Source organism: Nuphar pumila, chromosome 8, assembly GCF_984573655.1.
Source record: "Nuphar pumila chromosome 8, dmNupPumi1.hap1.1, whole genome shotgun sequence".
NCBI classification, from domain to species: domain Eukaryota; kingdom Viridiplantae; phylum Streptophyta; class Magnoliopsida; order Nymphaeales; family Nymphaeaceae; genus Nuphar; species Nuphar pumila.
In genome coordinates, this window is record NC_143256.1 from 12,861,203 (window position 1) to 12,887,076 (window position 25,874).

The 25,874-nt window shown below is 37.4% G+C and overlaps 1 protein-coding gene across 1 annotated transcript; it reads right to left on the reverse strand.

The window, feature by feature from the left end:
- Window positions 1–248: 248 nt before the first annotated feature.
- Window positions 249–7,175, reverse strand: LOC149829633 (DNA-(apurinic or apyrimidinic site) endonuclease-like). The gene is made up of 2 exons (XM_090015603.1): window positions 7,041–7,175; window positions 249–1,514 (listed from the first exon to the last, which is right to left on the reverse strand). Exon 2 carries the CDS (start codon window positions 1,500–1,502, stop codon window positions 408–410), a length of 1,095 nt encoding a protein of 364 aa, XP_089871729.1. The 5' UTR covers window positions 1,503–1,514; window positions 7,041–7,175; the 3' UTR covers window positions 249–407.
- Between the last annotated feature and the right edge of the window lie 18,699 nt (window positions 7,176–25,874).

A 25,874-nucleotide genomic window follows, 5' to 3' on the forward strand; every position in this document is an offset into this window, starting at 1 on the left:
TAAATGAAAACCATCTATGACTTTACAGTTTCATGAAACAACACTCTGATTTAATGGGCTCTGTCGGATTAGGTACTACTATATGAGAGAGAGAAAGAGAGAGAGAGAGATGCTGTGTGAACAAAAACTGGACAACTTTTTCTTCATTTTCTTTCCAACGAAGAATAGGATGTACCTTCAAGCGGTATAACATTCAAGTATTTCAAGACCAGATGTTCAGTTAAAGCTAAAGATCCAAAAGAACAAAATATTGATAAGAAAACACCACTACCAAAATAAGCTTCAACATTCGAGGCACTAATTGTAACATCTACAATAAAGGATCTGACAATGCTGCAAAAGATACAGGACTGATCACAATTGGACTAATTATCGTACCAGATATAATTTACTCATAAGATTGTATTTCATACCAAAATGGGAGAAAGCTTGAGAGAGACAGGGCAGTGATCGCTCCCACAAAAACCTTCTAGTTCAATTCCTTGTCCATGAATATTGCAGGCAACAATCCTCTCCTTGAGTATCTCAGACACTAGGAAGTAATCTATCCGCATTCTCTTGCCTCGGTACTTCCCAACAGGATTTCCTGACCATGTGAAGCTTCGATCAAGATCCTGCTCTTTATGAAGGAACCTGTAAGCATCCAAGAGTTTCCCCTCCCTTAGTATGGTAGAGAATCGTTGTCTTTCAGCTATTGTGAACCCTGGCTGGCCGCAATCTTCTTTATTTGGAGGTATGTAGCCATTGAGCTTAGCATTACTGAAGAATTCTCTATGGCTCACATCAATGTCCTCGTGACTCACATTTAGGTCACCGCACCAAATCAAAGGTTTATCCGAGGATTGTATCACAAACTCCAGCATCCGCTTATCCCATTTCCGCCTCCGCTGGAAAGAGGTTTCATCATCCTTCCATCCATTGTTTGGAACATACGTATTTAGTATGCGAAATGACTCAAATTCAGCCAAAATAACACGTCCATCATGTTCATGCTTCGAGGATGCTCTATCAAGAGAGAAAGAGACTTTCTGTGGCTGGAACTGTCGCTTTATAAACAAAGCAGTTCCTCCATACTTTGAATCTGAAAGGGACCACCAAACACGGTAGTTTCCCATTGGAAGACTTGAAATAGCCCGCATCAGAATACGTTTTTCCTCCCGTGACGAACTTGTGTCATCCTTCAATTCTCCCGGATTCTTGGCTGCTCCTTTAGATCCTGCTGCAGGCATCCGCACTTCCTGGATGGCAATAACATCTGGATCAACCTGTTGGACCAAGTTGGTGAATTCATTCCAGTTGTTTTTAACCCTAAGAAGAAGGCTGTTAGAGTTCCATGTCATGAACTTGCAAGGTTCCTTTTTTGCTGCCTCCTTTTCTTTATCATCATTTACTTCTCCTTCATGGTTGTTTGGTTTCTTTTTCAATGGGCCATCACTCTTCCCATCTACATCCCCATTTCCATCATCATCTCCTTTTGATATAGGCTTGAAGAAACGCTTCATCGTGCACCCTTTCTGGACAGAATTCAAAAGTAAAGCCACAAATTGATAACAACACAGCAAACAACAAAATAAGAATAGCTCTTGACCCTGCATATACTCACTATAGTCTATCTGCTTGAGCTTTATGCCATACCAAACCGCTAAGAGTTGACAACTCCACAGAAGCTCAATTGACATGGAGGAATTTGAACATGGGAGGGCAAAACAGAAGAGTGCATTCAAAGCCCAGAACCAACTCTTTCTTTCAAAGGTAGGAGCAAGTGGTCCAACATCTTTTGCTGGTTAGGCTGGGACAGGTTCTCACATATCTGGGCCAACGGGAAAGGAATGGAAGCCCATCTGTTTCTTTCACTTTCTCCTTCATCAGGGTAGACAGAAGAAATGGGATTCCACTCTTATAGACAATAGAAAATGGTCTGTCATATAAGGTTGTGGTCCAGCTTTTTATGGATCCGTAACTATGGAAAGGATGGACTAGCTAAATTTAATAAGCTATGCAATTCTGGGACCATGACGAAGAAAAACTATTCAGAAGATACATATTGGACAATATCAGAAGAAATCAGAAAGGTGGAGGAATTAATGTGAATTTAGGAAACCAGATGAGTCAGGATTTAGACAAGGCTCTTGAAAAAGACAAATTGGACAGCAACAGAGTTAATTTGAAAGATATTGAACATCAATAATAAAGCAATAATAATATGAACAATACCAGAAACTATCAACAAATTCGGTGTCCGGTTAATGTGAATTTTTTATCCGACTACTTATCCAGAAAAAGAACACAAAGCTTGAAATAATGCATAATACTCCAAATACAAATTTATCCCATGATTCTTAAATAAGTTGGCAAATCCAAACATGCACTACATAGATGCACAAGCTTTATGACTATAGCAAAAGATTGAAACAGGACCACCGCCAGTTTCATTCTTTATGCACAATAGACCATTTCCAATCTCATGATTCTTAAATATCATTCAAAGCTTGAAATTAAGATGAGAGAACAAGTGTTATGTTGAATTTTGGATCGCATTGGATCCAACCTAGATGTGACCCATATTAACATCAGCACATCAAGAGACATACATGGGAGAGGCTTTTGGATTTTGGAGGGTTACAGGATAGTTACGATGTCTCATAACTGTCCATTCATGCCCATTAGGGACCTCCATTATGGACATATTATGGACCCATGATGGGTCTCACCCAGATCTCCCTATAAATTGTAGAGATCCATGATAGCTTGACGAGGACTACCATGAGAGCATACGTGGTTGTTGAGTACTACATTCGTGTGTGAACTCTCTCTCTCTGGGTTCAAGGGTCCTGCTCACATCTCGACATTATGGTCTGAGCTCATTGAGGGCGTTAATTGGATGAGGAGAACGTCGACCACCCCCATCCACCGAAGCGTTGTTTGGATCATCCAAGGCCGCATTTAGTAAGTGGCTCTTCCACGATCCATTTTATACTAACATTGGGTTATTGGGCCACACTGTGCATCCGCTGCGCATATTCAGGGTGTGGGTGTGTCGACGTCCATGCGATGCTTGCCAGAATTTTTTGTCAGCATTGTTCTCCCTCGCCGGACTCCCGTTTAGTTTTGGAATGTCGGACGACAATGGAGGAAGCATTGACAAATGACCCACCACCTACCACAGTCGTTTCAGCCAACCATTCGGTTTGCTTTCCGTCGATGACTGCTGAGGCGGCCGTTACTGTACATCCTTAAATCTCGGCTATATCTGGTGAAGGATCGACGATCTGTCAGTGGATCTGAGTTCATTGACGTGTAAGGATCTTGTCCGAGTGATTTTAGCATCATCGGAGTTGTGTGGAGGGATTCTGGCGTGTTTTCCAATGGCTCTACAGAATTCCAGCAGAAATCTGTCCATGCACAATCTGACGCCTTGATTTGCATTTTCCACTGAACCAACGCGGAATTTGGCAATGGAGTCAAAACAAAAGTTGTTCATAATTAAATTCTAAGCAACTTCCGTTCAGACCTCGTCGGCATTTGAGATCTCCAGCAGGTTGTATTTCGAGAAGAGCATTCTCGGACCCGTTGTGAGCTCTGGGTGGATTGGGTCTGAGTCCGACCAAGTGGGACCCAGACCCATTGTGGATTCTGAGGGGATTGGGTCTGAGTCTGACTTGGTTGGACCCTATCCGAGACCCGAACTCGTTGAGGGACACGAACCCGCTGGGGTTCCCGATGGATTGGGGCTAGTCCCAACCCGTTGAGACACGGTCCAGGACCCATTATTGTTCCTGGGTGGATCGGGTCAGTAACCATGGGTTGGATCAGGTCCAGAACCGGACCATTTAACCCATTAAGGATAGAACTGGTCCAGGAACCGATACGGTCCTTTTGAGACCGGTTCAGGGGTCCTAAGACCGGTTTTGGGGTTTCTGAAACTGATTCAAGCATCCTGAAATCCGGTTCATTGATTTCTGAGACGGGTTCATGCATTGTTTGACCGGTTCTAGCCTTTTAGGGATTGGTTCGGTCCTTCTAAGACCGGCTCAATGGTTTATGAGACCGATTTGGGCCTCTTGTAATCGGTTTGGGGGTTTTCCTGATCGTTTCAGTGGTTTTTTAGACCAGTTCAGGGTTTTTTAGACCAGTTCAAGGCTTTTTATGACCGGTTTAGGGTCATTAAAGACCCGTTTAGGTTCTTTTAAAACCTCAATTTCCATCAATAAATGCATTTCTTTGTCATTGATTTTATACTTTTTGATAACTTTAACATGATACAAAGTGTGTTTCATGTTGTTTTTTGAGTTATCCATGATTATTTAAGCATGAAATTATGAATGTTTGCACTTTATTTATGTTATGACATGTTGTACATGAACTTACGATAAAAGATTTGTTGATTGAGGGTTTCCTGAACCGTGTTGAGATTGAAATTCAGTATTGAGATTGTGTGTGACTTTATGAAACAATGATTCTACTCAAAGGTAAGTCATTGTGCTCCAAATTCACACTGGGTGTAATAGTAGATGTGTACACCAACCCATGAAGCATATTCGTACCCAAAGGTATAATGTCAAATTGTCTCTAGTTACATGATCTACTAGTTTCACCAATTTAAGTCACTTCTTCACGAATTGAGGAGGTGAAGCAAATCAAAGTATTATTGTTTTCACCAAAGTAAAACAATAATGACTCTATTATGCTTGCCTTAGAAAAGACGAATAATAAAGGGTTTTACATTTACCTTTTTTATATGAATCTCGTATAGAGTAGTTAATCTTCTACTCAAACAGAGAATAGCACAGTCGAATAGAAGGTTGTTTATGAGAAGTGAGAGCGCTTACAAAGATGTCTATGAGAAGTGAGAGTGCTCAAATAATCTTAGCATGTTACTTTTGCAATCGTGAGTGACTAGGAATATTTGAGGTATCATCTCTCAATGCAGAAGAGTGAAGGAATTTCTGAAAGTCATTCAGACAGAATTATGGATTTAAACAAGATTTTATCTCAAGTCATATGGATTAGAAGCTTCATTATGGGTCTTGGTATAGTGGACTTTATTGAGAGGTCACTAAAGATCTTATGTGATAATGAAGTTGTCATGTCCTTCTCGAATAACAACAAGAGCTCCACCTCTTGTTAACTGATAAAGTTAAAGTACTTTGTTGTTAAAGAAAGGACCGAGAATCATTTAGTGTGTATTAATACAATCGGTACGAAGGAAAATGACTGTGGATCCCCTTAGTAAAGGGCTAGCACCGGGATTATATTCCCAACATGTAATAGGGATGGCTTTGTTTGATTTCTTCTGATGTATGACAATCCATTATGGTTATATGTGACCACATTTATAAAACTAAATTGATTCTCTATGGTTTTGTGCATTGTTGATTATGTATAAAGTATCTCTCATTTAGATAGAGAGAATAGAAGAATAACAATATTACAATAGACTAATAGAAGAGATTAGAGACCAACTCATTCATAAAGGTAATCTTAACATGCTAAAACACTGAAAATGAATAATATTGTAGTGCATGAAAATATGACATCTCATATCTCAATGACTCATTCATTCTTGTGATAAAGAATAACATCTAAACTCACATGGAAATTAAATCAAGATAATGGTAAAAAAACTCGATTATGTGTTTTTCCATGTCAATGGGTCAAGTGAGAGAATATCCAATTTTGGATCAGATCGGATCTAACCTGGATGTGACCCATATTGACATGGGCACATCAAGGAATATAAATGAGAGAGGCTTTTGGGTTTTGGGGGTAACTGTTCATTCATACCTGTTAGGTACCTCCACTAGTGCCCGTTATGGAACCATTATGGGCCTCCCCCAAATCCTCCTATAAATAGGAGAGATCCATGGTAGCTTGATGAGGACTACCATGAGGGCATATGTGGTTGTTGAATGCCACATTCGGGTGTGATCTCTCTCTGGGTTCAAGAGTCCTGCTCACCTCTTGATATTATGGTCAGGGCTCATTGAGGGCATCGATTGGCAGAGGAAAAGACTGACCACCCGCACCGGTCGAAGCGCCGTTCAAATCATCCAAGGCTGCATCTGGTAAGTGGCTCTTCCGTGATATATTTTATGTTAACATGTTATTCCAAGGGAAATAACATCCAGAAGAAGCATCGTAGGCCTAGAAAACATTCTCAAGGACTTGCCCGACTATACCAGAATCCTTGACTAGGAAAGACTCGCTGAAAGTTCACATGCCAGTCGAAGAAGAAGGCCAGCATAAATGAAGTTTAAATAACGTCTTGCTCAGTGTATGCAAAAAAAACTCATCCATAGGCACGACTTAGCATCATTTGCAACGAGAAGACAAGAAGCCAAAGCATATAAAACATCTCTGAACTGCAACTGCATATCATTGAGGAATTTGGTAATATCAACCGAACGAATTAAAATATGTTTTCATCTTTAGTTTTTCATCCTAAGCACAGATGAAAAAAGCTCCCAACTTAGACTCTTAACTGAACAAGGCGTTGCTCCATGACCTGCCAAGCCAACTTGGGCGCAAATTGCATGATAATAACGATCACCAAGTAAAAAAAATATACAAAATTTCAGGGAGGGCAAAGGGCATCACGTGCTCCATAACATAACAAATCACACCAACTCTATGGATAACAAGAACAGATACCAATAATGGAAACCAAAAAGCGAAAGGAACAAACCATCATTCAAGATAATGGGAACAGTGGTTCCTCCCCAGAACAAGCACAAGAGTGGGAAAAGGAAAAACAAAAAACAAAAAACAAAATAAAAGCACCAACCTTTAGTCCTTCACTGTAAACCAAGGAAGAAGAAGAAGAAGAATAAGAATGAAAACCCAAGAAAAAATTTGCTGACCACCATCGTGAAAATAGCTCTACCGATTTTTTTCCTTCCCTTTTCCGATGCATTCTTAAAATCCCAATTAACAAAGGGAACAACGATTACTGGATGGGACAACTCCACATCCACAGCCATTTCATAAGAGAGAGAAAGAGAGAGAGAAAGCAATGTGGTCATATGGGGTGTTCTGGTTACCTTTCACATGTCATTATTAAGAGCAAAGGGAAGCCAACCGTCACCACAATACCAACGGACGCTTCTTTGTCAAGCCAAGGCGTTGTGAGGGAGAAGAAGGGGAAGTAGAGAAATGGAGAAGAAGGGGTTTGTTAGGGCGAGGGCAGCCAAGGGAGTTCGTCCCTCTCCAGCTCTCCTCCTGTCCTTTCCCAGTTCCCTCCTTGGAGTGTAACTGGGTTGGTCCAGGTAGGGTTTCATTAGACCCGATTTTAGAAAAAGTGTTTTTTTATCATATATTATAAAATAGTGACAAAATAATTGAATGTGAGGTTTTAGGATGAGGTATGCTCGAACCCCAGCAAATTGTGTTTGGGTCATAGTTGGCAAACCCGGCAAGTCGACTGGGGAATTGCCCGAGTCGACCTGGATCAGACCCCAACTGGGTCACGATTCTCGTGGGTTGATCCAACCCATGAAATATTTTTTTATCATGTATTTTATTATTTTAATGCCTAATTCTTAGATTAAAGTTACTTTTTACGAAGAATCTAATAATTTTCAATAAAAAAAGTTAATAATCATGTATAATTATATATTTTTGTAACTTATCCATATTTTCATGTCTTATTGCATATATGAGAACCTCTTGGCCAAGAATTAATGGGCGTCTAGTATGAGATAGTGCCTATTAGCCCATATTTGGCTCTCAAGAGAGAAGTCCAAGGAGCATTTTCTATTACTAGATGCTACCACCACCAGCATAATAAGTCACAGTTCAAGTTTGCCCATTTATTAAACAGGTTAACCGTGTCGTGTCAGGTTACCCCTTTAATAAATGGGTCGTGTCCGTGCTGAGGTATTCTGACCTGCCAACCCGTTAACCTGACACGGTTGCCACCCCTAAATATCTATATAAGAATAGTGAATATACATAACATATAACTAATTTATCAACCTTCTTTCCAACTACTAAATCATCAATCGTTGACATTATTTCAAACATTTATATCAAGAGGGCTAAATAAAAACATGTTAACTATCTTTTTGAAAAAAAAATGAGAGAAAAAAGGATACCTTTTTTTTTTTCTTAAAGGCAAGCTGGGGTTAGGCAGACCCCTACCCCTACCAGTTATACAACTATACCATTCGGCACCACCACGGTTGGTAAAAAAAAAAAACTTCATTCAATCAATCAGAGTAAAAAGTACAGATACATTACATCGATCAGGTCGTTGAGAGATCGGCCTAAATAGATAGAAATAACAGGTTGCAACATTTAAAATTGCACGCCTAAGCCATTGACAATTGCTAAACCCCAATTACCTGCTAGCCATAAGATAGCCGTCCGAGAAGGATACAACTAGGGATGGCAGTGGACCAGGGATGGAGGACATAAAAGGGGGATGGAGGCAGGGATGGAGGTTAAAATAAAAAACCATGCCAGGATGGACTTACGTGTTTCCCCGCTCCGCCCCGTTCCCAACCCCGATTAGTAAAATAATTAAAATACCTTTCGATGGTTCTACCTCCTTTTTTAGGAATGGCAGTGGATTGGAGGTTAAACGGGGCCCTGCTCCACCTCACTCCGTTTGGATCGGGGATGGGGGACATGAAATGGGGTTGGAGGTTAAAATCAAAACTCGTGCGGGGTTGAAGACGGGGATGGAGGGCAGAATTTTGAGACGGGGTAGGGGTGGAGACCTTGTTCCCCGTGTCCTCTCCGGTCCACTGCCATCCCTAGATACAACGTGATATGTTGGCTGGAGTGTTATAGGCTCCACCATAGGTGTGATAATTGCGCTCCTTCTAAATGGCCCACTAGGCTGTGTAATTCCAACAAAACCAAATGAAGCGCCATATTTAAGTATAAGATCCCAATGCCACAATTCTCTCCTTATGACAATGTCAAATAGAGACCATGTTTCTTTGAAAATAAATTTAAAAAACTCATAAAACCCATCTTCTTCACAAGAAAAGCATAGAACTATAGGGATTGCAGTGGACCGGGGGGAATCGGGGCTCTGACCCGGCTCACCCCGTTTAGACCATGGATGGACGACATGAAACGGGGATGGAGGTTAATTAAAACCAAAACCCGTGCAGAGATGGACTTACACTTTCCCCCACCCCACCCCGTCCCCATCTCAATCTTCACCTTGCCTCGCCCCGCCCTGTCCCCAATCCTTCTTTAGGGATGGCAAAGGACCGAGAGAAAACATGCCCCACTCCGCCTCTCCCCATTTGGATAGGGGATGGAGGTTAAAATCAAAACCCGTGCGGGATGGAGGCAAAGATGGAGAGTAGAATTTTAAGACGAGGCAGGGGTGGAGACCTTGTCTCATGCCCCCATCCATTGCCAAGTTATATTGATCATTCAATAATCCTTCATAGTACAATATGAAGAAAAACTAAAAAACACAATTCAGGCCAGAAGTAGGTGATGAGCAATCACCATGGCCCATGAATACAACACTTTGGTCATGCTAAAGTTGCATATCCTGTGCTGAGCGCATCCCTAGTTGGGTTTCAATTTTAGCCTCTTCTACTCTCGGACCTCCGGCTTACCCTAAGCTAAAGATGTTTCATGTTTGTGGTTGCGCCATTAAAAAGAATTTCATTCTTGTGCACCCAAACCTATTTCCACCGCTATAAGAAAAACGTGAATTAGCGACGACAATTTACGACAGAAATAATTTATCACAATTTTGTGACAGATTAGCGAGAGAAAATTAGTCATCCCTAAAATTAGAATTAGCGACGAAAAAATTCTGTCTCAAAATCCGTCGCTAATTAGCAATAAAAACGTTCTATCTCAAACTCCATCGCAACTTCGCGACAGATGAGTGACAAAATTTTTCTGTTGCTATTTAGCAATGAATTTTGAGACAAAATTTTTCTGTTGCTAATTTTGGATGTAAAATGGCCCATCTAGGGCACAAAATTAACTTCGTGAACCTGCTCTCTCTCTCCCCTCTTTCGTCGACCGCCCCCGCATTGCTCGCCATCTTCGCCCTCACTCTCTGGAGACCCACCAACAGCTCCCTCCGGAGACCTTGTCGGCCACCTCCAGTTCTCCTCCCTCGATCGTTCCCCCTCTGTCGCTCCTTTCCCTCGGGTGAGCTCTCTCTCCTGCTCGCCGTATTCTGACCACCCAACGCCAGCGACCTCCACTCTGCGTTTGGCCCTCTCAGGTGATCTCTTCACCCCTCTTCGTTGTCTTCTTCTTCATCTTCTTTCTTCTCGTCTCTTGTCTCTCTTCTCCATCCTTTGTCCCTTTCAGCTCGTCGACAACCCCACCCTGCGTCCAACCACCTACCACCGTTGGCGACCTTAGCCAGAGCACCTCCCAACCTCCTGTCCCCATTGCCATCTCCCTCTCTCCAGTTTTGGTTCGCTGGGCACCCAACTGCCTCCCTCTCTGACAGCCTAGCTGGGCATCCGACCCCGGTCGACACCCTCAGTTTTGCCATTTCAAAGTTCCAATAGGCAGGGGCTTCACCCCTGCCTCTCTGTATTCTGTCAGGCAAGGGAGAATCCCCTACCATCGGCTTGGTCAAATTGGTATGGGCAAAGCCCCTGCTTGCTTTGATTTTTGGCAGGCAAGGGCTTAGCCCCTGCCCCTATTATCCCTTCAGCAGGCAGGGGCGAGGCCCTCTGTTGCCTTTGGGTTTTTGGCACGAGGGCTTCGCCCCTTGCCCCTTTTTATTTCCCTGTCTGACAAGGGTGTGTCCCCTGCCCATTCTTCTTCTTTCATTTTTATTATTTATCATGCTAATATGTTGTGCCTTCGCAACTTGCACGACAGAGCCGCACGCGCCCCATGGCCTGGGATCTTTAGCTCGTATATTCAAGACATGTGCAAACCCCGAAACCCCCAAGGTAAGAGAAAGTGAATACAAGAATGCTAAGCAAAACATGCACCTTTAGCTCGTATATAAATGTGCAATGCAGGTGCGTAGCAGAGCAAATGCACGATGCTTAATGCAAAGCATCGCATACGCCTTAAAATGCCATGCGAAAAGAAACAAGAAAAATGTAAATGCAAAAGCATGCAAATCTGGTAAATACTCGTGGTGAGTAAGTGATGTAAGCGCATCACATGTTATTTACTTTCTTGAATGTAACACTTTCTTGCTCACACACTCAGTTAGTTGTAGATATCTAGGACTGTTGTGCTGGAGTTTGAAGATCATGTTGACCATGATTTGAATGTATGAGAATAGAAGTGCTCTTATTTTTGTAGTTCGGATTCCATACTAGTCATAGTAGTAGTTAGCAGGATATTGGAGTGTGTTTGTTGCAGGTACATGGTTGACATTATTATGATATGAATGATTGAATGTATTGTAATGTTTGACATGACTATACATGCTTGCATGAAGTTATTTTTTATTTGATTATGCATTCTATGTAAAATTGTATCATGAAAACTTGCTTAAATTGAATGTATCATGTTTGTAAATGTGATTTCATTTTTCTAAATATTCTTATGATGTATGTAAATATGATGTGATAGTGTTACACGCAAAAATATTGAATTATCAATGCATGCATAATAGTTCATAAAATTGCATTTTATGTTAAGCATGTTTATGGTAGAGAGTGGAAGAAAAATTATGCATTAACTAAAACAAAAAAATTGCTCACCAACAATCACTAAACAATAATGATAACAAACCAACAAGGAGAAATCAGTCATTATATATATATATATATATATATATATATATATATATCAAATCCTTACATCAACCATAAATGCATGATAAATTAGATATTTTCTTCATCATAGCATTATTATGATTCTCTTTTAACTAGTGAAGATAATATCTGTAACATTATAGGATAAAATAGTTGTAAATCATGAATGAATAAATTGTAGGATAGTTGATAATGAGGTGTCACTTGAATATATGGATGGTATTGACAATTTTATTGAATTTGCAACGTCAAGTGTCAGTACAATGGATCGCACCAGTTAGATCAGATGCCCCTACACGATGTGTAAGAACAATTGATTTGTAGAACCTCATGGGGTTAGACATCACCTATACAAGCAAAGTTTTGTGAGTGGTTATCAAAATTGGACGTTTCATGGTGAAGAATTTTGGAACAATTTTGACGCACGGGTGGATATGGTGCACGATTATTTGTTTTATTTGGCCATTATTGAACATCATCTCTTATTCACACTATCATATCACCCATGTCACTCACTCTATATCATTCGTACATTCAAATAATACTTTATTTCATAACACCTTTTCACGTCATTTTTTTTAGCCCTTCCTCTTCTCAAAAATTATTATGACAAGTATACTCAATGTCTCATCACTCCTATGACCGGATTCTTTAAAAAATCGTGGTTCATTTTTTTTGTAACATCTTGCTATACATTTTTTTTGTCACTATTCATCCTTCCTTTATGTCTTGTCTATGCTTATCAATCATTCATAAAGAGCTTGTCCTAAATTGGACCTTATGTTCTTATTTTCACACGTAAAATGTATTGTTATTGTCACTTTATCTCAAAACCATGTCTCTCTCTCTCTATTTTATCTCTAAAACAATGGACTCTCATATATCAAATTTCCTTTATGCGTGAAACTATGTTTTTTTTATATTATATTCTCACACGAGAATTCAAACCACCCTTGTATCTTCTTGTTTGCCTCTAACTTGTGAATCACTCCACATATACTCAATATCACATTTGATCTGACCATACATTCACTAGCTTTATTTCTTTTCATTAAGGAAATAACTCGATCTTCTCTTGTATGTCATCTTTTGTAACTTCGACAACTGCATTCTCTGTCCTCTTCAGAATGTGTTTCTGTTATTCATTGGTCTGTAATATTAAACCCACCTACTCTAATCCCTCCTTTTTATCAATGACAAAGGGGGAGAGAAAAACTACCTCTCCTATGTAGGAGAAAAACTATACACACATTGTTTATTATTGTGTTTTCTTTTTATTTATGACTACTACTATTTTTCCATAATATGCATTTTTCATGTTTTGATATCATATTTAAAACATTATATATATGGCTTATTGATAAGGGGAGCATATATTGTCATCATAAAAAAGTGAGAGAATGTTGAGAAACTATGTTTTGATGATACATGATAAATATGATATGCTTTCATGATGCATATATATATATATATATATATATATATATGATACATAATAAATATGATATGCTTTCATGATGCATATATATATATATATATATATATATATATATATATATATATATATGATACATAATAAAAATGATATGCGTTCATGAGATATGATCAATATGATATGCTTTCATATATGAAACTGAATATGTTATATTATGACTGGATATGATTTGCTACGAATCTAACGTGTATTTAATGTAAGGATCTTTCACTTGAAGATAGTGAAGGCTTTATGTTCAAGAACAACATCCTGATGCAATCATACTTATGGATTGAAGAAAAAGCTTGATGAGCCAAAGAGATACATTAAAGACTATCCAAGATGATCGACTACTTCAAGATGAAGATTTTTCTTCTTTAGAGTCATATGTAACAAAACCTTCAGAAGCATACATATTTCACATTAGACTATATGCTTTAAAATCATGCAAAGTCATTCATATACAAAAAGTCAAGCTTTCATAAAAAGATACGTTATGTATATTGTAGTATTTCAAAAATACCTTTTTAAAACAAATCATTGTACTTCCTACAAACATTTATGAAAAAGATAAATTGACAAGATATAATAGCTCATGATTTCAAAAGCATTAATTATACTCCCTACAAGCATTTATGAAAAAGACAATTTGACAAGATATAAAAGCTTATGATTTCAAAAGCATTTATAAAAAAGACATTTTGACAAGATATAAAAGCTCATGATTTCAAAAGCATTTATGTAAGAAAAGACAAAATGCATTGGTTCATAATACACAAACATTTACGTAAGAAATTTTGGTTCATAATACATAAACATTTATATAAGAAAAGACAAATTGTGAAAAAATATATTGGTTCATAATACACAATCATTTATTTGAGAAATGACTATTTGTAATAAAAGTATTACTCAAGCATTTGTTGAACTTCAAATCATTCATTTTAGAAATGACGATTTGAGAAAATAAATATTATTTTATTAATTTAAGAAATGACCATTTATTTCTTTAAGCATTAAATATAATTTCAAAAACACTCACTAAAAAAGTGATGACTTATATATGAAGTCATCATTCTTTTAGTAAGCATTAAATGATACTTCAAAAGCATTTACTCAAGAAATAACCATTTGTAAAATAAAGTACTAAACAAGCATTTATTGTACTTACATGCATTTAAACAAAGAAGTGACGATTTGTAATAGAAATAAACTCAAACAATTAATGTACTATAAATCATTTATTTGAGTAATGACAAATTACAATATAAATTACATTTCTAAATACTTCAATGTTTAATGTACTACAAAACATTTATTTAAGAAAAGACACATATGAGCTTTCCAAGAGAAATATTCTTACTCGACACACTGAAAAAGAGCTTAGAAAAAGAAAAAGAAAAAGACAAGAAAAGCTCTCTAACAAAAGAATAAAGTGTGTGTCTGAAGAAAAAGAGAAAAAGAACATTTTGTTATCGTGAAAGATTATTCTGACTATTTTCAAAAGAGAGAACATTATGAGAGAATCTTCATACATGCATTCATACTCTGCATATCATTCTGAAGGTTCAATAGGAAAGTGTTGTAACTTTTTGTTTTCTATTGTATCTCTTCTCTGTTGAGAAAAGTAGACCTTCTGAGGAAGATGGTGTTGTACTATTTATCCCGTAACGAGGATTTTATAGTGAAAGGCTCAAGTGTTTTACTTGGAGACTGGATGTAAGTCAGTAACTTGGCCGAACCAGTATAAATCTTGTATTTATAGTGGTGTGCCTAATTGTTTTATTTTTATATTATCGATCTACAACGAATTTCACTATTCACCCCCCTCTAGTGGAATTTCACCCTTGTCGCCGGCTTAGGAAATGGTCACATAGGTCAGACCATGGTTCAAAAAACCATATGTAACTTCTTAATTCACCCACATTTTATGAAGAGGTGACTTATAATCTTGATAGGATGTTGACACAGTCGACACCTCTAGCTAAGAAAATGCTGGCTTGTTGGAGACTAGAATCTAATGTCACTCTTCCGTGCAACACCAACCATCCAAGCAAAGCCAAACTTGGAGGCAAGACGCCCCCACCACCCCCTCCCCTACGCCCTCCCACCAAAAGGTTGTGTTTCGGCAACCAAGTGACTAACAAAGGTCCTTGTGTGCAGTAGCAAGAGGCCATCATAAAGACCCCATCTTTATCATGTTCCCAATAGTGACGGTCTTCACCATCCGACACTTGCACACCTTCCAAAATACCCATGAGCGAGAGCATCTACTGCATAGATTAGCTGGTATGGCATCGTTCCCACTTAAAGCCACCAATAATTTTCTACCAACCAATTCTCCCTTACTCTACCTCTCATACCTCTATATAAAGAGGCCTCAACATCTTCATCGTAGTGGCACCTCAACGAGATATATATCCCTCTAAAAAGAGGTCTTGCTACCTTCACTCTAATGCTAAAAATGAAAATCTGAAAGACCTTTAAGAGCCCCTTCTAAGAGAATGACTTGAATTTTCAATATAATTCCATAGTTCATATTTGTGCTCACTCACCACCACTTAACCAACAATGCATTATTGAAGTGTCTTAGGTCTTTTATTTTCAAGCCACTCTGTGAGAGGAAAAGTAACAATATCCCGACATATGGGTGCAACACTTTCTTATTCCCTTGGCCTCTCCCTAGGAACACTTGTAGAACCCTCTTAATTTTCTTAAGAACTAACTTGAGTGTAGAAAAAATCCCTATAATGTGTTGAACAACCATGGCAAGAACATGTTTAATTAATATATACGGACCAACTTTAGAGAACACATTAACTTTTCATGATTTCACTTTGCTTTGAACTCTATCCTCCATGAAGTCCATAGATTATCTTTTTGTTACCCCTTTATGCAATGTTATCCCTACTAAAAGACTGGAAATCTACGTTTTACTGGCGCACCTCGGCAAAGCACCAGTGTAAATGAGATTTGTTGGCGCACTAAAAACTTAACACCAGTGAAAGTGAGTTTTCACAGGCGCAAGCTCAAGCATCATCAATGAAACATTTTACTGGCACAATTTTAGATTGCGCCAAAGATGATAGGGTTTCATTGGCGCGATTAAGATTGCACGAGTGAAACATTTAAAATCGCTGGCGCAGTCCTATTTGGCGCCAGTGAAAAGAAAAGTGCTTCCTTTTCGTAATAGAGGAATCACAGGATTTCATTCATGATTTTTTTTTGCTTGTTTAGAATCATGTTTGGTACTAAGCGATGTGTTGTACTCTATAGACCCGGAGGCAATGATAAATGGGCAAGCGATGCGTCACATCGGCACCGGGGTGTGGTGTCAAATAGGCAAGGGTTCCCTCACTTTGTTGGACGGGTGGGGGAAAAGAAGTTAATCCAAGACCATAAAATTAGGCTAGCCACTTGAAACATAGGGTCTTTAACTGGTAAGTTGGTAGAGTTAGTAGATGTTATGTGTAGGAGAAAGATTTTTATTTTATGTCTACAAGAGACCATATGGGTAGGTGATAAGGCAAAAGTGATAGAACCTTGGGGATATAAGATTTGGTATACAGGAATAAATAGAAATAATAATGGAGCAGGGATTGTTATGAGTCATGAGTTTATAGATAATGTAGTTGAGGTCCGTAGGAAGGGTGATAGGATTTTACTTATTAAATTAGTATTAGGTACGAATATTATTAATATTATTAGTGTTTATGCACCTCAAGTAGGTTTAGATGATTCCATTAAGTGTCAATTTTGGGAAGATTTAGATGGAGTAGTACAAGGGATATCTTATGGAGAAAAGCTTTTCATCGGCGGTGACCTTAATAGACACGTAAGCATTAGTAGGGATAGATTTCAGAGTATCCATGGAGACTATGGTATAGGAGAAAGAAACGAAAGTGGAGAAAAGATTTTAGATTTTGGTTTGTCCTATGATATGATCTTAGCAAACACTTGGTTTAGGAAGATGGAGTCTCACCTAGTAACATTTAAAAGTGGGGTTAATACGAGTCAGATAGATTTTTTCCTACTTAGAAAGAGAGATAGGGGTTGTTGCATCGATTGTAAGGTTATACCGGGAGAAAGTGTAGCTACACAACATAGAGTCTTAATTTTAGATCTTAGAATTAGACAATACCGCAAAAGGGATAGGCATATGATAGATCCTAGAATTAAGTGCTGGGCACTGAAAGGAGCTAAACAAGGAATGTTTGTAGAGCAGGTAGTTAAGAAAGTTGATTCACTACAACAAAGCAGTAGATTAGCGACGACCACATTCCGTCGCTAATCCGTCGTTAACATGGTTAGCGACGGATTAGCGACAACGAGGCGACAGTATGCTTACGTCGCGAATATTTCGACGCTAACTGGCGACGGAATTATTCCGTCGCCAGGTCCGTCGCTAATTGCGACAGAATAACGAGCGCTATATTCCGTCGCCAATCCACTGGTACTAAACGGCGACCACGGCTTGGCGACGGATTTACTTCCGTCGCTATGCCATCGCTAGATTAATATGAATAGCGACGGATGGTTCCGTCGCAAACACGAAAAAAATTAAAAAAAAATTATTTGAAAATTAAATACCGAACAATTTCTATTTCCTGTACAATTTATATTTCCTGTAAATAAAAAACAAACCACAAAAAAAAAATCATATAACAAGAATCTACAACAATTAATCGTTCCACCTTAAAATTAAGAAGTTTAATTATTTACAATTCAACAGTTACAATTAGGAAACATAAAAAAATAGAACTTCTTCAACACAGTCCTCTAATCATCGCCAAGATTTTGTGCGTCTTCTTGTTCATTGTCTTTATCTGTCCCTTCAGCTCCACTACGCTGATTATCGCTAGCAGCCTACACAAGAAAAGAACAGTCAATATTGGTAAACAAAATATAATGAAATAAATTACACACTATATGTGATTCTATCATGTGCTCATGTGTGATCTAAGGCAATAAAAAAACTCTATATGTGATTCTATCATGCTCATATGTGCTCTAAGGCAGACAAAAAGTTATATATATACATATATATGTGATTCTATCATGCTCATATGTGTGCTAAGGCAGTCAAAAAATTGAATATGTGATTATAGCATGTTCATATGTGTTCTAAGGCATCTAGAAAAACTCTATATGTGATTCTACCATGCTCAGATGTGCTTTAAGGCAGGCAAAAAACTATATATGTGATTCGATCATGCTCGTATGTGTGCTAAGGCAGTCAAAAAATTGAATATGTGATTATAGCATGCTCATATGTGCTCTAAGGCAGGCAAAGCAAAAAAATTTATATGTGATTCTATCATAAATGATATATAGCATGTTCATATGTGTTCTAAGGCAGTAAAAAAACTCTATATGTTATTATAGCATGCTCATATATGTGCTAAGGCAGTCAAAAAACTGAATATGTGATTATAATATGCTCATATGTGTTCTTAGGCAGTCAAAAAACAGAATATGTGATTATAGCATGCTCATATGTGTTCTAATGCAGTCAAAAAAACTTTATATGTGATTCTATCATGCTCATATGTGCTCTAATGCAGTCAAAAAAACTTTATATGTGATTCTATCATGCTCATATGTGCTCTAAGGCAGACAAAAAAACTTTATATGTAATTATAGCATGCTCATATGTGCTCTAATGCAATAAAAAAACTTTATATGTTATTATAGCATGCTCATATGTGCTCTAAGGCAGTCAAAAAACTGAATATGTGATTATAACATGCTCATATGTGTTCTTAGGCAGTCAAAAAACTGAATATGTGATTATAGCATGCTCATATGTGTTCTAATGCAGTCAAAAAAACTTTATATGTGATTCTATCATGCTCATATTTGATCTAAGGCAGACAAAAAGTTATATATATATATATATATATATATATATATATATATGTATATATATATATATATATATATATATGTGTGTGTGTGTGTGTGTGTGTGTGTGTGTGTGTGATTCTATCATGCTCATATGTGTGCTAACGCAGTCAAAAAATTGAATATGTGATTATAGCATGTTCATATGTGTTCTAAGGCATCTAGAAAAACTCTATATGTGATTCTAACATGCTCAGATGTGCTTTAAGGCAGGCAAAAAACTATATATGTGATTCGATCATGCTCGTATGTGTGCTAAGGCAGTCAAAAAATTGAATAAACATCGTGTCGATTTGTTTTTTCTTTCTACTTTTCGTCTTGTATCAATCATTGTGTAAATCGTGATAAGACAAATCATTGTACATATATTGTATCTGAATCGTTATACCAGATATTGTCCCAGAGCGATTTACACAATGTTGTTTGTATCGTTGAAGTTAACTCGATTTGTTCTTTATTAAGTCTAAACAGCGTGTCGATTTTTTTATTTTTCTTTTCTGCCATTTATGAATCAGTCATTATGTAAATCATGATGGAACGTATCGTTCGCTTAGACAAAGCTTGTAAAGGTAAATCACAATAGGATATTCAAACGGATTTGGTCCAATTATTTGATGGGTTTTGGTGGGATGGTTGTACAGATCATGATGGAACACCTTCTATAAAAAACAAATCGCGGTCTCTTATAGAACTGGTTGCAATGCAATCGAAATCAAGCAAAATATGATAGTACGCAATCTTTATATGTACAAATTGTTAGCCATATTTTATCAAGGTTTGTGTAAATCGCGATATGAAGACAACTTGTAAAAGCAATTCATAATTTTCACCATACACAACGCTAAACGCTTCTTTAATTTTTTTTTATGAAGGCCAAACATTATAACGATTTGTTCAGTGGCACTAGTGTGTTACGCTTATTAAAAAAAGAATTATATATTTATAGAATGTCACGTTACAAAAAAGAATTATAGAATTACAATAAAGAATTATAGAATTACAATAAATAAATATCGGGATAAAAAAATTATATAATGTTTATTCAGTCGCACTTGACGATTCAGATAGACTATGACATACAACTCATCTTTTTCTTTTTCTTGGTGAACTCTCTTTCCTCGGTGGCCTCTTGGTTCCCTCGATCTTATTATAAACACTGGTCATCATCTCTACTAGTGTATCATATTGTCTCTCCAAATTTCTCACCTACTTTTGTAACTCTTTATTCTCCCTCTCCAACATCTCCAACCTTGTGGCAGAGACTACCTTCTTTTTTGTGAGTTGTGTTCGATCCTCATTGTGTACTGCAACTAAGAGAATCGTTGTTGTAGCCGGAGGAACGCAATGGACGCATTTTCTATATTGGGAGACGACATGATGGGGGACAGGAGGGACATATGGGTTCCCAACATTTCCACGTTGCTTATTCTCAATCTCCAGATTCTGATACATGGGTTTCCAATATTTTTTGAAATAGTTGAGGTCATATTGTTGTTCTTTATAATCATATGATATGGCACGATCACCTCCTTTGTTTCAGCTATCCAATTGTTTCCTGAAGCGTTCATGCCAATTCACTTTCCTAGACCCACCACTTTTCATCTTCCTTCTCACTTCCACAGGCTGCTTTGGGGTAGACTGTCACAAGCCTGCTTGTAGGAGAACTTCACTAACATGTTGCAACTCGACTTTATAATTGCTAAATAGCCAAATATCACAGCCAAACAGTCTCGCAGCCTCAGCAACAACCTCTTGGTCTTCGTTCTCCCCATCTCCATACGGTCTCCACACAACCTGTACATTGAAGATTATGGTTTAGGTATAAACATAATTATTCATGCTAATGAATGCTAAATATTAAAATGATTTATAATAACGAGTGCTAAATATATTACGACTGTTACTAATGAGAGCTTTGTATTAAAATGATTTACACTAATAAATGCTACATATTACAACAATTTATAATAATGAATGCTAAATGCTAAAACAATAACGCTTTGTACTAACGAAGAAAAAATCTTGCAACGATCATTACTTAAGAATGCTAACGATTACAATGATTTACACGCGATAACAATTTGTACTAAGGAATACAAAGTTCTGCAACAATCATTACTTAAGAATGCTAACGATTACAACGATTTACACTAATGAAAGTTAAATGCTAAAGCGATAACAATTTATACTAAAGAATACAAAATTCTGCAACGATCATTACTTAAGAATGGTAACGATTACAACGATTTACAATAATGAAAGTTGAATGATAAAGAGATAACGATTTGTACTAAGGAATATAAAATTCTGCAACGATCAATACTTAAGAATGTTAAACATTAGAACGATTTGTACTAATAAAGACAAAATCCTGTGGTGATGATTACTTAAGAATGTTAAACATAGATGCGATTTATACTAATGAATGATAAATGTTGAAACGATTGTAAATGATTTTAAACTATTTACCTCATTTAATTGCAAACCATCTAAAATGAACTTAGCATTATCTTTCTTGACATTTATTCTAGCCCACCGATCGATCTTTGGAAAATCACAAATTGCAGGATCACACTGAGGACACAATGCGACAATATGCTCCCACAACTAAGCCTATAAAATCAATATATTAGTAAGACTATAACCTTCAACGATCTTAGTCTACAACTACAAAATATGTAATAAACAATTACCTAGACAAATGGTCAAAACCCTGCGACAATTTTTATACCCTTACTTGCATGGTAAAGTTGACTGTACAAGTATGCAAGCATAGCAACACTACATGCATAGTTGTCGATTATATCTAAGTCTTCCAAGAATTACAGCTACATGTAACTTATCCTCGAACCAGACAAATCAGAAAATAAAGTAAGACAAAAAAAAAATAAAGAAGGAAGCTACGCAACTCTTTATCAGCTCTTTCAGATGCACATGTAGCAGACCAGCCTTCCCATTTATTATGAAAAGAATAAACTTTCATCGATGTGGAATTGCTTTCATCAGAAATACATTGCCTACAGTCCTTCATCGACATTTCTAGAAGGGTCGTGCACTTGTCCTTTCCAGTATAGTTTGAATCCCATAATAGGACAACACTTTCATGGCACTTAAGGCCTGTAATATGTGCCACATCTTTTAGGATTACGGTGATCTCGAAAGAATCAAACTAGAATGTGTTTGTCTTATTATTCCACTTATTTACCAGGTGGGTCATGGTGTTCCAGCACGTTTCAAAAGAATGTTGGTCCAGAAGGTCGTCGAAGTGCATATTTCACAATCGATCATTCTAATATTTACTCAGCTGTCTATACCACGACAGAACTACAAGCCACTGACACCGCTCTCTAAGCTTTTCATCTAGTGCTCTACTTCTCTTGTGACCTTCCTGTAACACAAAATAGTATATTATTCATATCAAATCAAAATTAGTCTCATTTATTCTTCTAAACGTCGGTATACATAGTAATCGCTATAAATAATAAGTGTTTCACACTCGTTATCACACTAATCGCTATACATAATTATACATATAAAAGTAAATCATTCACAGTAATCGTTATCACTGTAATCGATATACATAGTAATTGTTATCACAGTAATCGTTATACATAGTAATCGCTATCACAGTAAATCGTTCACAATAATCGTTATACATAGTAATCGCTATCACATTAATCATTATACATAATAATCGCTATACATGGTAATCGTTATCCAGTAATCGCTATACATAATAATACCTATCACAGTAAATCATGATAGACATGATCGATTTACGTACCTTGGTCACAGTTTTCTCCTCTTCATCCCCTCTCTCTATCCTCTGTCTTTCTTCTTCCTTGGCTCCTTCGCCTCCCTCCTTTTCTTTTTAATTTCTTCCTTCCTTTCCATTTCTTTCTCTTCCTCCTATTTTTTCCTTTCCATTTCTTTCTCTTCTTCCTGCCTCTTCCTTTCCCTTTCCTTCTCTTCCTCCTTCAGCTTCTTTCTTTTCCTTTCCTTCTCTTCCTTCACCCGCTTCTTCCTTTCTCTTTCTGTATCTTCCTCGTCCTCCTTCTCCTTCCTTTATCTTTCCTTCTCTTCCTCGTCCTCCTTCTCCTTCCTTTGCCTTTCATTCTCTTCCTCGTCCTTTTTCTCCTTCCTTTGCCTTTCATTCTCTTCCTCGTCTTTCTTCTCCTTCATTTGCCTTTGCTTCTCTTCCTCATCCTCTTTCTCCCTCTCTTTCCTTCACATTTTCTTCTCTTTCTCATCCTGATGCTTCTTCTTTTGTCTTTCTTCTTCCATCTTCATCATTTGTTTTTCCTTGTCTTCCTCCTCCTTCTTCCTTTGATTTTCATTCTCCTCCTTTTTCCTTTGTCTTTTCATCTCCTCCTCCTCCTCCTTCTTCATTTGTCTTTTCTTTCTTTGATTTTTATTCTCTTCTTCCTTCTTCTTTTGCTTTTTCTTCTCTTCATCATCCTTCTTCTTCTTCATCTTTAATTCTTCCTTATGCTTCCTTTGATCTTCAGCCTCAATATCTGATGGATAATGCTTCACATTATACAATTCCAATGCTTTGTCCCTGTCTTTATCATTCTCAATCTTCATTATATTTTGGTATCTTTCATAACGCTCATATAGATGGGACTGGCGGATAATTTCTCTAATAGTCATCCCATCGAACGACAGGGGATTTCTTGTCTGACGAGTTGTAGACATTGCTAACCTGTACAACACATAAATTTAACCACATCATTATATGTTACAACCGCCTTTTCAAGTATATAATAATACAAATTATTTCATTCATTAAACAATCACCAACATTACAAATCGTCACAATATTTGGCTTCATAAGTAAACATCGTTGTAAGATTTAGCAAACTTAAGTACAAATCGAGGTAATTTCATAAATACACATCACTATTACTTTAAATATATAAATCGTTGCTTCTTCAAACTTACAAATCATTGTAGAAATTACAACCTTCATAAGTAATCACAACCTTCATTACAAATCATTGTAGAAATCAAGGTAATGTTTGGGCTTCATACGTAAACATTGTTGTACGATTTATCAAACTTAAGTACAAATCGTGATAATTTCATTAAATCGTTACTGCTTCAAACGTATAAATTGTTGTTGCTTTATAAAAACAAATCATGCTAACTATTTTTTGACGGCCAGAAGGTAGATAGGTATAAATCGATTTGTTTTAATATGAAAATATGTGTTATTTAGTATGAATAGTACAACCAGTTGTAAGATTTAGCATTCAGATTTATAAATTAATTTGTTTGCATAATGAAACCTTACACAAAACTCACTGAAATGATACGAGTTTTGGTAATTCGACAGTAGAGCAAAAACACCCAGAAGATAGATGCAGTCGATTGTGGCAACGATGTTGCCGCTACGCAGACAATGGCAAAGGGTGCCCCGGTGGTAGCAGACGACGGCAAAGGGTGCTTCGGTGACAGCAGACGATGGCAAAGGGTGCTCCGGTGACAGCAGACGATGGCAAAGGGTGTGTCGTCAAAGGGAGCTTCTGTTACAGCAGATGATGCAAAAGTTTACTGCTTATAGCGAAAACAAAACGTTTGGAATTTAAAGAGTTAACATCATCCTCGACTTTCTGAATGAAGGACATTTTTGTCCTTTTCTCGAACCATCGTTTCATGGCGAGAATGGCAGAAAAGGGTACTTAAGTCTTTGCAATAGCACCAAACTCCGATGCTAAGTGATGCTGACACACGCGGGGATACGAGACTCACGTACTTATATATGTGGTGCTCATTCGGACCCCCGAACACGCACTGTTTGCTACAGTGTATCTTCGGAGGGGGGGGAACATATAACCAGCTTCACTTTAATAGGTGTACCAAGCAAGGAAATGGGCTTAAATTTATCAATTTCATTTGCCCCTTGCTCCTTGGGGATCAAGATCAATGTTGATTATCCCCACCTATCAGGCAAGCATACATTGGAGTGAAACTCATTGAAAACTACTACAAAGTGATCCTTACATGTCGGCCACACCATCTTAAAAAAATTCAATTGAGAACCCATCCATTCCTGAAGTCTTGTTGTTTGGAAGTTTCCAAATCACTTGTTTTATTTCATCCACCGCAAAAAGGCCAATAAAAAAAGCCTAAGCCCTAGCATCAAAGGAACTTATTCCAGCTTCATCTAAGTCAAAGGACTCTTCATGAAGGTGTCACAAAAGTACTTTGTGGTTGCCATGATAATGTCCTCGTGCATACAACCCCTTGTCCACATAGTTTGATGAAATGCACCATTTACGTAAATTTAACTGATAATGTCCTCCTTCTCATACATACAACCCCAACACCTCTTATCTTCATGAATTAAAAACAACACTTCTTATCTTCCTGATATTCTAATTTTTTTTATTGAATGAAGTCCCATCATCAAACTTCTTACCATTTAAAAATATTAGAAGTTAGACACTTTTTTTTTATCAACTGTTGTCACTTTTTATTTTCATAATAACACAAGTTTGAAATCATATTCCAAGCTTGTAATGAGACCACTTTATTCTCAAGATTTATGTGAAACTTATTTTCTTTAATTTTCTTTCTTCATAAGAAATTAAAAGTTCTAGATATCTTGAAGTCTTTTAAATAGCTGAAAATATTTGCAGCACCAATACCAAGAAGTTAGAATCGTGCCCACTTCCCAAATTAGCCTACCCAACACTCAACCTATAGCACCCATGGACCAACTACCCCTTCACCAAACAGTCGCTCATCTACCCCTGATTCAAACTCACCCA

What these genes read in the sequence shown, in the direction of transcription:
- LOC149829633 (XM_090015603.1), bottom strand. Translation starts at nt 1,502, where the DNA reads ATGAAGCGTTTCTTCAAGCCTATATCAAAAGGAGATGATGATGGAAAT.